The 13,003-nt window shown below is 43.4% G+C and overlaps 1 protein-coding gene across 1 annotated transcript; it reads left to right on the top strand.

The window, feature by feature from the left end:
* The first annotated feature begins 3,995 nt into the window (after window positions 1–3,995).
* KIF3B (kinesin family member 3B) lies at window positions 3,996–9,893 on the top strand. The gene is made up of 8 exons (XM_010295446.1): window positions 3,996–5,417; window positions 6,024–6,125; window positions 6,807–6,929; window positions 7,041–7,159; window positions 7,379–7,492; window positions 8,159–8,264; window positions 8,473–8,651; window positions 8,906–9,893. The coding sequence occupies exons 1-8, from the start codon at window positions 4,035–4,037 to the stop codon at window positions 8,997–8,999; spliced, it is 2,220 nt and encodes a 739-aa protein (XP_010293748.1). The 5' UTR covers window positions 3,996–4,034; the 3' UTR covers window positions 9,000–9,893.
* Window positions 9,894–13,003: the final 3,110 nt, after the last annotated feature.

The raw sequence follows: 13,003 nt of genomic DNA, 5'->3' as shown, positions 1-13,003 counted from the left end.
CCTTGGGCACGGCTGGCTGAGCCATCAGGTCCCAACTCCTGCAGGTTTCCGAGGAGAAGTGGTTACCTTAGCTTGTATTCAGGTTGTGGCGTTGCTTATTTTTTCAGGCACAGCCTTGTGTTGACTGAAATAAACAAAAATGCTTGGGTTTCTGCGCGCCCTCCCCTCTTGGTCATCTGGAGCACATCTTCAGATGCATTCATCTTAGCCTTGACCTTGACTCTTAGGGACCTGGCCCAGGTCACTTTAGGCTGAACTAATTTCATGAACAAAGCCTCCTCCCAGTAGCAGAAGAGCGGGTGGCACGGCAACCCTCCCAGCATTTCTGGCCATCCCCAGCCGGCCGCTCCGGGCAGCTCAAACGTTGCCGTGGAGTTTCTGGGAAATACAAACACTGCCAACTACTTCGTTTTATTTTTCAGTTACACACTTGGGTAAGTCTGAGAAGAAACGCCATTTGTTATGCTTCCAGTAAACTTCACAGCAGTAGCTAAAATAATAGGAGATGATTCATGATAGTTTGTTATGAAAATAGCCCAAATCAGAGGTAAAATACGTTACTTGTGACTATAAAAAGAGACTTGCAAGTGAAATGGGGAAAGGTGTCAAAATATGATCAAGCTCACGTTGATGAGATATACCCAGAGGACCAGCAAATACCCAGCATAATTTTTGTTCAATGTATGCCTCTGCCAAAGCTGTCACAGGGGGGATGTGCTGGATATTTCACTTCTGACTTCCTGGTAAGCCTACGGATGGCAATGTATACTCTTGTAAAAAAAAAAAAAACCCAACAGTCTATGTGAAGATTAATTTAATTTTCATCATTTAATGTTAGTCACAGTTGCTTACAAAAGTGGCACTTTTCATCAAAATAGTATCTTGGATATTAACCGTATAAAATAAATCGAGGCTCTGCTTTTCAGAATTCTTGCCTAATTTGCATTCACCGTAATAATGCAGATAAATCAAGTAGCAGTTGTTACGTGAGCTTGTCTGGAAAAACTGGCTTTTGTGAACTTGAACTATAGGAATATCTCTGGTAGATATGGAAGGAGAAGCGTGTATTTGTATATACAATTACTCATGATGAGTAGAGAGAGTGTTGCTTTTTGTGATTCTGTAAGACTTGTCCCCATTTCACATATTTTTTGTGTATTGATATTCTAAAATACATGTTCCTTGTGGGTCAGACAGTAAGGTCATCTTTATTTGGCGTTGTCAATAAGGAAGGAAATGTTTTTATTCAGCAGCAATCCAAAATTCCTGTATTAGTTTGCATTCACTATGTAAGTTGTACAGTGTTTCTTCTGGATGATTGTCCAGTTTGGTCAACTGAATGTACAGTCCTCGTCTTCCTCCTGGTAGCTACTGCATGCTTTCACGGGAATAGCAAGGAGCAAGGAGTTTTCTCTCACAAAACCAAGGAAATTCTGAAGGCCATATTGAGGTTTCCGTACCGTTCTTAAACTTGTCTATTTGTTGTTCTTGATTTGTGCTTTGTAGTGCAGATTGACAGCCTGGATTTTGGGCTAGATATGTTCTGCTTTCTTTCTCAGTCCTCTAGCTCTTTTGCTGAAGTTCTCTGTCATCTTGTTTGAGAAGCTCTCCTGACAAGTGCAATTGAGTAAAAAACAATTAGGCAAAATCCACGGGTTGCTGCAGATCTGGCTGGTAGTGGAACAAGAAGAATGTCCTGAGGAGGCCAAACTGAAGGCATGCCAGCGCTACCTGGTGTTTCCAGCATGTATTAGTTTTGCATTGAGTTCCAATTGGCAGAAGGATCTCAGAGCTCTTCCTGAAAGATATTTTGGGGGCGGGGGGAAGCATATTAGAAACCATACTGCTTTCTACAAGCTGTGTCGTTTAGATCTTCTGTGTAAGGCTGTCGCTTTAGCAGTAACACAATCTTTCTGTTCTGTTTTAAATGGCAGCTCATTGTGCTAATGACCTGGGGGATGCAACAGCGTGTTTCTTTCTCTCTACCCAAAGTCATGAAGGACTCAGATCTGTGAACTGGGTTTATGCAATGTGAGTTTAGATTGATGCTGAGTCTTGTAAACCTGATTCAGTTGGAACACCAGAGCAGGAGTGAGGAGTGTGTTTCAGTAGGTTAGTGTGCTTGGGCAGAGCTGCTTTTATGGGAAATGCCGGTAAAAGTATATTGTGAAAAGAAAAAAAAAATAGCATAGACCTGTGTGAACAGTTGTGCTTGAAATATCTCAAGTAAGTACGGTTGTCTTCAGTTTTCCCGTAAAGACAGACGCACGAGTTCTAGCTGAGGAAGACACTCACGCTAGTTTGCAGGGTCCTTTCACGGAGGGCAGTCGCATTACGGAAAGAGGAGGGTGGGCTTAAAGGACTGAGTGCTTTATGAAATTTTTATAAGAGGTGATATGAAAGGAGCTTAAACACACCTTCAGAAGCCTGAGAAGGGCGAATCCTGGCAGGTGTCCACTTCACACCCTGATGTTCTCTGGTTGCTTGAGCATTAGACGAGGCATAACATAGATTCCTCCACCTGTAGAGCTTTCCCTTCTACTCCCTGCTGAATGCGAGCGGAGAACGCTGCGCTCTGCTTTAAGTGTGCTGACGACACTTGTGCAAAAAATACAAATGCAAGATCAACATTGACCAGGCAGTTTGGATGTGGAACAGAAAGACGAGGAGTTCTGGGGCTGCGGGCTTTGCCCAGGTGCCCCCCGCAGGGAGCGCAGGACCAGAAGCAACTTTCAGTGTTGGGGTGTGGAGGGCCTGAATTCACAGGGCTGCAGCAGTGCCCTCGGAGGCGGCGCGGCACCGCAGCCTGCAGCAGCACGCACCCTCGCCTTGCTGCAGTCAGGGGGTGGGCAGCGGTTCCTCTTGGTTGCCCACTGATTTCAGAGCCCACCTCGCTGGGGTAATTCACTCCCCTTCCTGGTTGTTTTACTGTATTTGCAAGCGTTGGAAGACTGTGCTACATTTGGCTGCTTTAATGATTTCCTTTGTAGTGAGCTAGATTGCGAGACTGGGTGAAAACTTCCGTGTTACAATTATTTTCACTCGATTCTTGATAGAAGGAAAAGGTAACGTCAGTTTTTCCAAGTGTGGAAATGCAGAATATTCGGGGGATGTGGTGCCTGGAAATGGACAAAGTGTTTAGTGGTTTTATCTCGAATCCTCGCAGCTGCTGCAGCCCAATTAAAGATCTATTATTCTGTAAGCAAGCTTTTAGAAAGTGACTTTAAAAGTGTAATGCACAAGAGGAAAAAAGCATTTGGGTGGCATTCCCAGGAACTGCTGTCATTTAAGAAAACCCAGGCGTAAGTTTTAAACCTTTTGTGGCAGGATGGTCCTGATGACACATCACATCACATGTGAGGGGACTGTAAAATAAATGTCTGAAAAATATGAGAAGGTTTTGTCAATACATAGGAGGCATAAGAAGAGGCAACTCTGAAAATACTGTATTTTAAATTTACAGTCTTTCTTGAGTTTTGGTAGCTAGGTGAAGTGCTTAATGAAAGCACCTGACTGATTTCCTTTCAAGAGCCTGAGCAATGTGGAGCGAGCAAGCCTGTACTGGATTTTCAATGTATGAGATTTAAAACAAAAAGCCTGACTGCAAAGAAAATAAATGGCAAAGTATTATTGTTATAAATAGTTTAAAAAGCATTATGATTATTTTTCCAGGTCAAGAAAAGGATCTCTACCAACTGTAAGGATGTGATTTGATGAAGATTTTTTGCAGCAGAGCTTGTCGAAATGATACCGTTTGATGGTATCATTTTATCCTTACCAAAGGACAGGCTTTGGTAAAATAACACTGTCTCACTCAGTTCAAGTCTGTTTAAAGTTTTCATGTTGTACGTTATTTTTATTCCTCAAAATCCCTCACAACTTAATGAGTGCAAAATGCTGTTCGGATAGATGAGTCGAATCTTTGGCTTTGTGAAAAATTGTCACCTGCAGAAAACTGCCCTCACATAGTCCTCCTTTGTTTCTGTTTTAGGTTTCTAGCACGGGATCATCACACCAGCCACAGACCTGCTGTCATGTCTAAGTTAAAGAGCTCTGAGTCTGTTAGGGTGGTGGTACGATGCCGGCCAATGAACAGCAAAGAGAAGACAGCTTCCTATGAAAAAGTTGTTAACGTGGATGTCAAGTTAGGGCAGGTCTCGGTGAAGAATCCACGGGGAACATCTCATGAACTGCCTAAAACTTTCACTTTTGATGCTGTGTATGACTGGAATTCCAAACAGGTTGAACTCTACGATGAGACCTTCAGACCTCTCGTGGATTCTGTTCTGCAAGGGTTTAATGGGACAATCTTCGCATATGGGCAGACTGGGACAGGGAAAACATATACAATGGAAGGGGTGCGTGGTGATCCTGAAAAAAGAGGGGTCATCCCCAATTCATTCGATCACATCTTCACCCACATCTCTAGATCTCAAAATCAGCAATACCTAGTTAGAGCGTCTTATTTGGAAATATACCAGGAAGAAATCAGAGACTTGTTATCAAAGGATCAGTCCAAGCGGCTGGAGTTAAAGGAGAGACCAGACACAGGTGTATATGTTAAGGATTTGTCCTCCTTTGTCACAAAAAGTGTCAAAGAGATAGAGCATGTCATGAACGTGGGAAACCAAAATCGCTCCGTTGGTGCCACCAACATGAATGAACACAGCTCTCGATCTCATGCCATTTTTGTCATCACTATTGAATGCAGCGAGTTAGGACTTGATGGAGAGAATCACATCCGTGTTGGGAAACTCAACCTGGTAGACCTCGCAGGCAGCGAGCGACAAGCTAAGACTGGAGCACAGGGGGAAAGGTTAAAGGAAGCTACTAAAATCAATCTCTCTCTTTCAGCTTTGGGCAACGTTATCTCTGCCCTAGTAGATGGCAAAAGCACACACATTCCATACCGGGACTCAAAGCTGACTAGGTTACTTCAAGACTCATTGGGTGGCAATGCCAAAACTGTGATGGTGGCCAATATAGGCCCTGCCTCTTACAATGTAGAGGAGACTCTGACAACACTGAGATATGCCAATCGTGCCAAAAACATCAAGAACAAGCCGCGAGTGAATGAGGATCCTAAGGATGCTCTGCTACGAGAATTCCAGGAAGAGATTGCTCGACTCAAGGCACAGTTGGAAAAACGGTCCATTGGCAAAAGAAAGAGGAGGGAAAGGAGGAGAGATGGTGGGGAAGAGGAGGAGGACACAGAAGAGGGTGAGGATGAAGCAGATGACAAAGATGACTATTGGAGGGAGCAACAAGAAAAGCTGGAGATTGAGAAGAAAGCTATAGTCGAGGATCACAGCTTGGTAGCAGAAGAAAAGATGAGACTGCTGAAAGAGAAGGAAAAGAAAATGGAGGACCTGAGGCGAGAGAAGGAAGCAACAGAAATGTTGAGTGCTAAAATCAAGGTAGAATTTTTTCTTGTTACACTTTTTGAAAGCAATTTATTTAGGCTGTGGGGGAAATAGCAGGTTTCCCAATTTGGAAAGATATTTCAAAAGAAGTTTCCAGAATAGTAATTTGTGTTTAGATCAGAAGATTTAAAAATAAAACATTTCTAGAGAGACTTTGAAATTCCTTTAATTTCCACCATTTGTAACATATTTCAATATTAATGAGTTGTTTCATTGGTCTTATGTGCTGATCTTTTGGGATCTTAAGCAATCAGAGTAATGTAATGATACATCTTTTCACAAGCTGTAGCACAAAAAATGCTTCATTCTGTCACTGATCATTAACAGGTTTTTTACAGGACAGCGCGCGTTTTGGTCCTCCAGCTTTGCCACACATTGCAGCAATGTGTAATTCTAAGCAAGTTACTGTTTCATTATTCCCACAGATTTATAGGAATTTTAAGAAATAGCAATTCTTGCAGTATCTGACTTGAAAGAGAATGTTAAATAAGGGAGTTGCCTTGAAGAAGTTGTATCCATATGAGAGACAGTTACATTCTGTGGAAAAGATGGATTAGATGGTCACTGAGAGAAACTTCTGACCTTGGTTTTTCCTTTCAGGCAATGGAAAGCAAGCTTCTGGTGGGAGGGAAAAATATTGTGGATCACACAAACGAACAGCAGAAAATCCTGGAACAGAAACGACAGGAAATTGCGGAACAGGTACAAGGAAGAACATTTGTTATTTTGTACAACAAGCCTGCCTGCAGAATTTTTATAAACCTTTGTATCAGGAGAAACTGTAAGAAAAATTTTCCAGGGTTAACCTTAAAATTGGTTTAATGGCAATCATTAATCTCAAAAGAAGGGGGAAGGGCTTGTGTCCTATTTGTCATTGCATGAAATATGTAAAGAAGGTTTATAATAGTTTTCTTCCAACTTTTCACGTTAAAGATTTATGTCCTATCATGACTGGAGCTGTCTTTAAGTGAAGAAATAATTGGAAGACCTCAGAGGGTGACAGCTCAGCCATTAGCTCAAGGGAGGGATGTTTACTGTGTGCTAAGAGTTTATTTTCTGTTATGCATTTTTTGTTGGTGAGTCTTCAAGTGCAATGACTAGCACGAATTGATAAAAAGAAAAAAAAGTTTGATCTAAACATTTGATTCCTTTGATTGAAGCGTGAGCACTCATTCACACGACCTGGTTTTAGTAGCAAAATAAGGGCAAAGAAGAGTTAACACTCCTGGTATTTCTAAGGCAAGAGATAGGAAGAACTAGAAGCTAAAGCTAAAGCCCTGGAACACAGGGAAGTAAAACCACCCTGAGCATTGGTTTCATGTACATCAGCCTGGAGGTGGCAATGTAACTGTGCTCTTCAATATTGTATGTCACCTTCTTCAGAAACGTCGGGAGCGAGAAATCCAGCAACAGATGGAAAGTCGGGACGAGGAAACACTAGAGCTGAAGGAGACCTATAGTTCTCTTCAGCAAGAGGTGGACATAAAGACCAAAAAACTCAAAAAGGTAAAAGGAAAATGATTCCATGTCTAGTGAGTTAGGAGTAAAATCAACTTGTGTGTGAAAGTGAAAGGAACATCGGCAAGTTTTGACTTTGGCTCTTGTTGTCTGTTCCAGTTATTTTCCAAGCTGCAAGCTGTGAAGGCAGAGATCCATGATCTCCAAGAAGAGCACATCAAGGAGCGCCAGGAACTGGAACAGACCCAGAATGAACTTACCAGGGAACTAAAGCTAAAGTAAGTCCCATCACTTCATTGCCTGCTGTTAACTGTAACAGAGATGGTTTCTTTGGGTGGGGAGCGAAGCGAGGGACTGCACTGCACATGCTTGTGCAACAAGATTTAAACATGCAAAACCGAAAACATTCCTCCTTTTCCAGGGCTGTATTAAGTCGGTGGAGAAAGTCATCTGCTAATTATTTCTCGTGTATTTCCCATTTTTTTGGTTGCACGTAGGCACCTGATTATCGAAAATTTTATTCCCTTGGAAGAAAAGAATAAGATCATGAACAGATCATTCTTTGATGAAGAGGAAGACCAGTGGAAACTGCATCCCATCACCCGTCTGGAGTGAGTGTACTTCTTTTCTTGGGATGGAATTATAGGTCACAGAAAACCCTCTAGTTGCCAAGAACAAGGTACCCCAAAAGAGGGATTGAACTGGGGATTTAAAAGGGCCCTCCAGAGTTCGTTAGCTGCACAATAAAATAAAGAATTTTATTCCTCTTAGTAGTTTGAATAAAATAGGAATGTACAGTCAGGAAAATTCTTGGAAGATTAGGATTTTTCTTCTAGATGAGCCCAATAATTATATGTAAAATATATGTAATAGTGCATTCACCATTAAAATAGCAGTAAATTCCTATCATACTTCCTTCCTGTTTTATATAGGAAAGCTCTCACAATTATTATGAGAGCTGTGGTTAGATCCTGACTCTACACAGAAAGTTCTCTACACAAAATTCAGAAAGTTGGGTGCAGCTGAATGCATCTGCAGTCTCTATAGTAAAAATATGTAGAAATCCCCTCCTTTGCGCAGAGAGCAGATGCTACAGGATAACTGTCTTGTCTTCTTGTCTCTGACTGTAGAGAGCTGTTCCTGCAAATACAGCCTGGGTCGTTTCTGCTCTCTTGAAACGTATTTCTGTGTGGAATTTGCAGATGTTTTAGCTCATAAACTCCAAGAGGAGTCTTTGGTTTTGGTGTGTAATAGACTGAGTATCCATTTTTCTCTAGTAACCAGCAGATGATGAAAAGACCGGTATCTGCTGTAGGATACAAAAGGCCACTGAGCCAACACGCCAGGACGTCCATGATGATTCGCCCAGAGGCTCGGTACAGGGTAAGCCCAGCTGTGGTTACAACCTTCATGTGTTCACCCTCCTGATCAGGGGAATGTGAATGTTGGAGGATTGTTAGTTCTTCTATGGGATGTAAGTTTTTACAGTGTCCTGCATACATTTATAAAGTACTTCAGAATAAGCTTCTGAGGGAAAAGAAACAATTTGTATGAAACCACGCAGACTTTGATTCTGCTTTTACTGTCTCAGGCAGAGAATATCGTATTACTGGAACTTGACATGCCCAGCCGAACAACGAGAGACTATGAAGGTCCAGCCATTGCTCCCAAAGTTCAGGCGGCTCTAGAAGCAGCTCTGCAGGATGAAGATGAGATACAGGTGGACGCTTCAACCTTTGAGAGCACTTCAACTAAAAAGTCAAAACCCAGGTGAGTGGGACTTTTAGTAAGCAGACTAGCCAACGGTAGAGGTACAAGTACAGTTGCTGTCTGTCAGTAAAGTTAGGCAAGCTTGGCTGTAAAGCAGAGAGAGAGAGAAAGGAACATAGGACAGAAGAGAAAGCTGAGACTGATTAGAGAATAAATCCAGTAAAAAAAATTTAGCTTTTGGAAGGTTAATTTTGATGAGTAACAGGTGACATTGTTGGGGCTTTTTGTTTATTTTTTCATTTTTACTTCTTCAGGCCTAAAACTGGAAGGAAATCAGGGGGATCCTCTTCAGCAGGCACCCATAGTTCTCAGCTCTACCCACAGTCCCGAGGGCTGGTTCCAAAGTAAAACCAGCAGTTCCTCTCCAGGGCGCGAACAGCCTTTGCCTTCTGAGAGCAGAGACAAGTAAAAACCTGCAGAGAGAACTCCCAGCCAGACTCCAGCCCCTTTCCCCTGGAGGTGGCCTCTTTGCTGTTTAACTGACTTGTGCCAGTCCAGGTGCACTGAGCCATGGGAAGATACGTGCTTGCAATTCAGCATTTGGCCTCTGTGGGAAACAGATTTTAGTTAGGAAATCAGAAATGCATGAGGTACGTTAAAGTGTATTAGAAGCAATGGGAAGCATGGGGATCACCTCACAGCATCACCGTCTCTCCTTCTGCACTAGCCCTTTTGCTGCACTGTTTTTTTTTGCTGTTGGGCAATAAGAAGACAGAGTTGAAAGTCATCTCGACAGAAGCACCGCTCCTGAGCTCCATAGTGAGAACCAAATGAGGTTAAAAAGCAGAGGATCTGTTCAAACGTGACTAGGTGCATAGTTTTTCCTCTTCCTGCTTGAAAGACTGGCATCATCGTTTGGGGTTAAGAAGTTGGTCTGAACAGGCAGGATGGCAGCGGTCAGCATGTACTCACCACCAGATAGCTGTGCCTCCCTTTAGAGCTGTAGGACAAAAAATGGGTCTTGAAAGCAACTTTGCGCTCTCTAGAAAGGAAGCAATAGAAACTGAAGTCCTTTCCTTGTTTACAGGCATAAGTAAGAGCTTCTCTAAACTGACCTTCAACAGACCTCACCCCTACCGACAGGAACCACCTTGTCAAAGAACACATCTGCATACCAGTGCCAGCTCCACAGCTTTCTTCCTCTCTCTAGCCTCCATCTTTGCCCCTGGCATTTGAAACCAGCGTCCATACGAAGTCTTTAAACTGTGGGGTGGCGTACGACCATTTTCTCACATCTCCCACTGTTCACGGGGAATGTAGCATTGGCTCAGAGCTATCTTCCTGGCAGGCTCACAGGGCTGACTGCTCTCCCCTGTGAGCTGGACAGAGCGTAGAGCACCGTAATATGGAGCTGCCTTTGAGCGCACTCTTCTTGGAGGTTCAGCGTTCGGTACCTTTTGTGCCTCACCTGTTCCACATTAGAAGCTTTCCCTTTGCACCTCCCAGCCCATGCAGAGCCCACTGGGAGTGAAAGCACACGTAACTGAGTCTGGGTAATGGAATCTGGTATTAATTCCAGGGGTTTTACTTTGAAAACAAGGGAGGAAGAACTCCTGCTTTTGACGGTCTCTTTGCAAAGCTGCCCTATGACTAAAGCAGGTTCCTGTAACGCTGCAGGCTCGTGTGGCAGGGTAGAGGGAGGTGGAACTGCCATGCTGAGGACAGAGCAAGGTGTCCCTGTCTAGTGTTTCACAGCTCATTTGTAAGTTTTAGTTCACTGTATATTGAGGCTTGGGATGTTACTTTTTCTGGTTGCTGTTGGCTGTCATCCTATGAACGTTTTTACCTATTTCCTCTCCCCCACACGATGACTTCCTCCAGACTGACGTGTGTGAGTGTATGAGGACTTGCCTGGTTTTAGAAATGCTCTGATGTGTGGACTCTGCCTTGTGTGCTCGTTAAGTATCCGCTGAGTGACTTCACCCAGGCTGGAGAACGCCATTCTGTCTGAGCCCCATGAGCAGAAGGAACCGAACACTCAGCACAGCTCACCTCTGCATCTTGCAGGCATGGTGCCTCGGTGAGCCAGCTGCCCAGGTGGGCCCGGTGAAACGCTAACTTGGCTGCTTTGATTCATGGAGTGCTTTTCTGGACCACAAGATTAATATATATACACACACATATATGCATATATTAGTTTTGGTGGAGGAAAGAGGAAGTTGCTTATAACTGAGAGAACAGGCATCTAACAGATTTCTTTCAATCTGAACACGGAATCCTGGCATAATCTTCCTTTTCATAAAGCGCTGTTTATGTACAGAGGGCCTTTTAATTGGCTCTTTTTGGAAAATATAATGTCACCTTCTCTTCTCTCTCCTCCCCCTTTCTCTCTAGCACATAATCTTCTCTACTTGGACATCTTAAAAGATGATTGTACGGTGTTAAGTGCTCAGAGAACTGAAATGAAACAAGGGGGTTCTAAAACCTGAAATAGCAACAAAATATATAACCGCATATAGGTACATAGCAATGTACAAGTGTGTTGTATGTGAGTATGCATACACAGACACATCTGTGTCTGCACATGCACACACCTCCTCAGTCGCTACTATTCCATAGGGAATTCTATATTAAACTCGTATGCTGGAAACTCCCCTGTGGCAGGACTGGTACAGTGGAAATCGCAGTGCAAACCCAAACTGTTCTTGTTTTAGTGTTGATAAGCTAGCTGGTTAATATGTCAGAAAGGCTCTGCTTTTAATTCTGTAGAAATTAATTAGCAAGGTGAAAGAATTTTAATAGGGTGGAAAAAGAATAAAACTGCATATTTAGTCATTGTATTTAAATTGGAGCTGTCGTTGGAGATTTGGTTAGTGTATTCATGGGCAATCTCAGATTGTTACGGAAGTTTTTAGATTCTCATTCCAATGGACTTACCCTCGACCAGATACTCAGTGGCACTGATATTAATATAAAATACATTGTCTTAAGCTGTACAAAATGTACTGAGCTCTGGTTTGAAGTTTTTAAGAAACATTCCTGCCGAGTTTGCCCCTCTCTGGGTGTTATCTGAACCGTCTGGGCTTCCTGCAGGTTAACAGCCAAAAACAGGAAATCCAGCCGACTCCTGAAGAGGCCCTTGGACAGTGTGTGCCGTCATAGTTTCTGCACAGGAATGTTTAACGTCCTTCTCGTCTTTGCTCTGATCTGTATAATGGGATCTTTTTTTAAAAAGTGACATGCAGCAGAAGTCGGCCCTTGGCTCTGGGAGCAAAGCATCGCATGACACCGAGGCATAGGAATTAAAGCACTTTCTTAAAATCCTTAATGTAGGTCTAGCGCCTTTTTTAAAATATTTGCATGCTGCTTGAATCTTCTGGAACACATACCTCTGTCATAGCATTCTGGGCTTCGCTGATGCATCATACAGATCAGATCAGACTTGTGTTCAGTATTGGTTTTAGGTGTAGTAAGTCTGCCTTCACTGAACAGAGTGCTTGCCAAGTATCAGCGAGACACCCATAAACCTGGATCCGTCCTCTCTTCTGTCTGTGATGGTTAATGTGCACCAGGCTTTAAATGGTTCAGTGCGAATCCTGTGGGTCTGTTTCTGCTGTGTTAAAACACAAAGTGGAAAAGATAACCTGCAAAAGCCATATTTAGATGCGGGGATGGAACTGAAATGAGACCACCAGTCCTGTCTGCACTGCACCATGCAGTGTGGCTTAACTCTCTGTGGTCCAGGCACTTACTACCATCTTCAGTCCCCTCTTTCTTTTTGAAGCAACGTGCTCGAGGCTCTCCCTGCGGGCACAGCTGTCCACAGAACTCGCAGCTCCTTGGAGACAGACCAGTCTCCACCTTCTCTTAGGCGATCTGTAGACAAAGAACCTGTCAATAATTCTGTCCATAGTTTTACAGCTTATATTTATTTGTATCATCTCTTTTGTCTAGGAATGTAAAGTGATCCTAAAACACAATGTGTAATAAAGTCAATAAGATTTATTGCATCTATCAAAACATGCCCATTTTTCATTCTTAATTTGTAAGTACTGGCAGAGTTCAGTGACTTCGTGTTTTACAAAGCGTTACGTTATTTTTCTTTAAAAAAAAAAAAGTCTCTGGACAAACTAAATTATTAAATAAGAGTAGAACTACTTGACGTTGTGATTATGTCTGGCGCACGGCCCCTCGGCACTACGAGCGCTGGAAGAGCCCTGACCGCGGGCCCCGGCTGCTGCCGGCTCAGCCGGGCCTGCAGTCCCCGGTGCTTCTCGCTAGAGGGAAGCAACGCGGGCGGCGGCGGTAACGGAGGCACAGAGGGAGGCCACCAGCAAAAGGTGGCGATTTAACTAAGTCTGAACACCAGCGACCTCCGCCTGTGGCGGTTCGGCTCCGCGGGGAGAAGCAGC

Source organism: Phaethon lepturus, unplaced genomic scaffold, assembly GCF_000687285.1.
Source record: "Phaethon lepturus isolate BGI_N335 unplaced genomic scaffold, ASM68728v1 scaffold42769, whole genome shotgun sequence".
Lineage (NCBI taxonomy): Eukaryota > Metazoa > Chordata > Aves > Phaethontiformes > Phaethontidae > Phaethon > Phaethon lepturus.
This window is presented reverse-complemented; position numbering and strand designations above follow the sequence as displayed.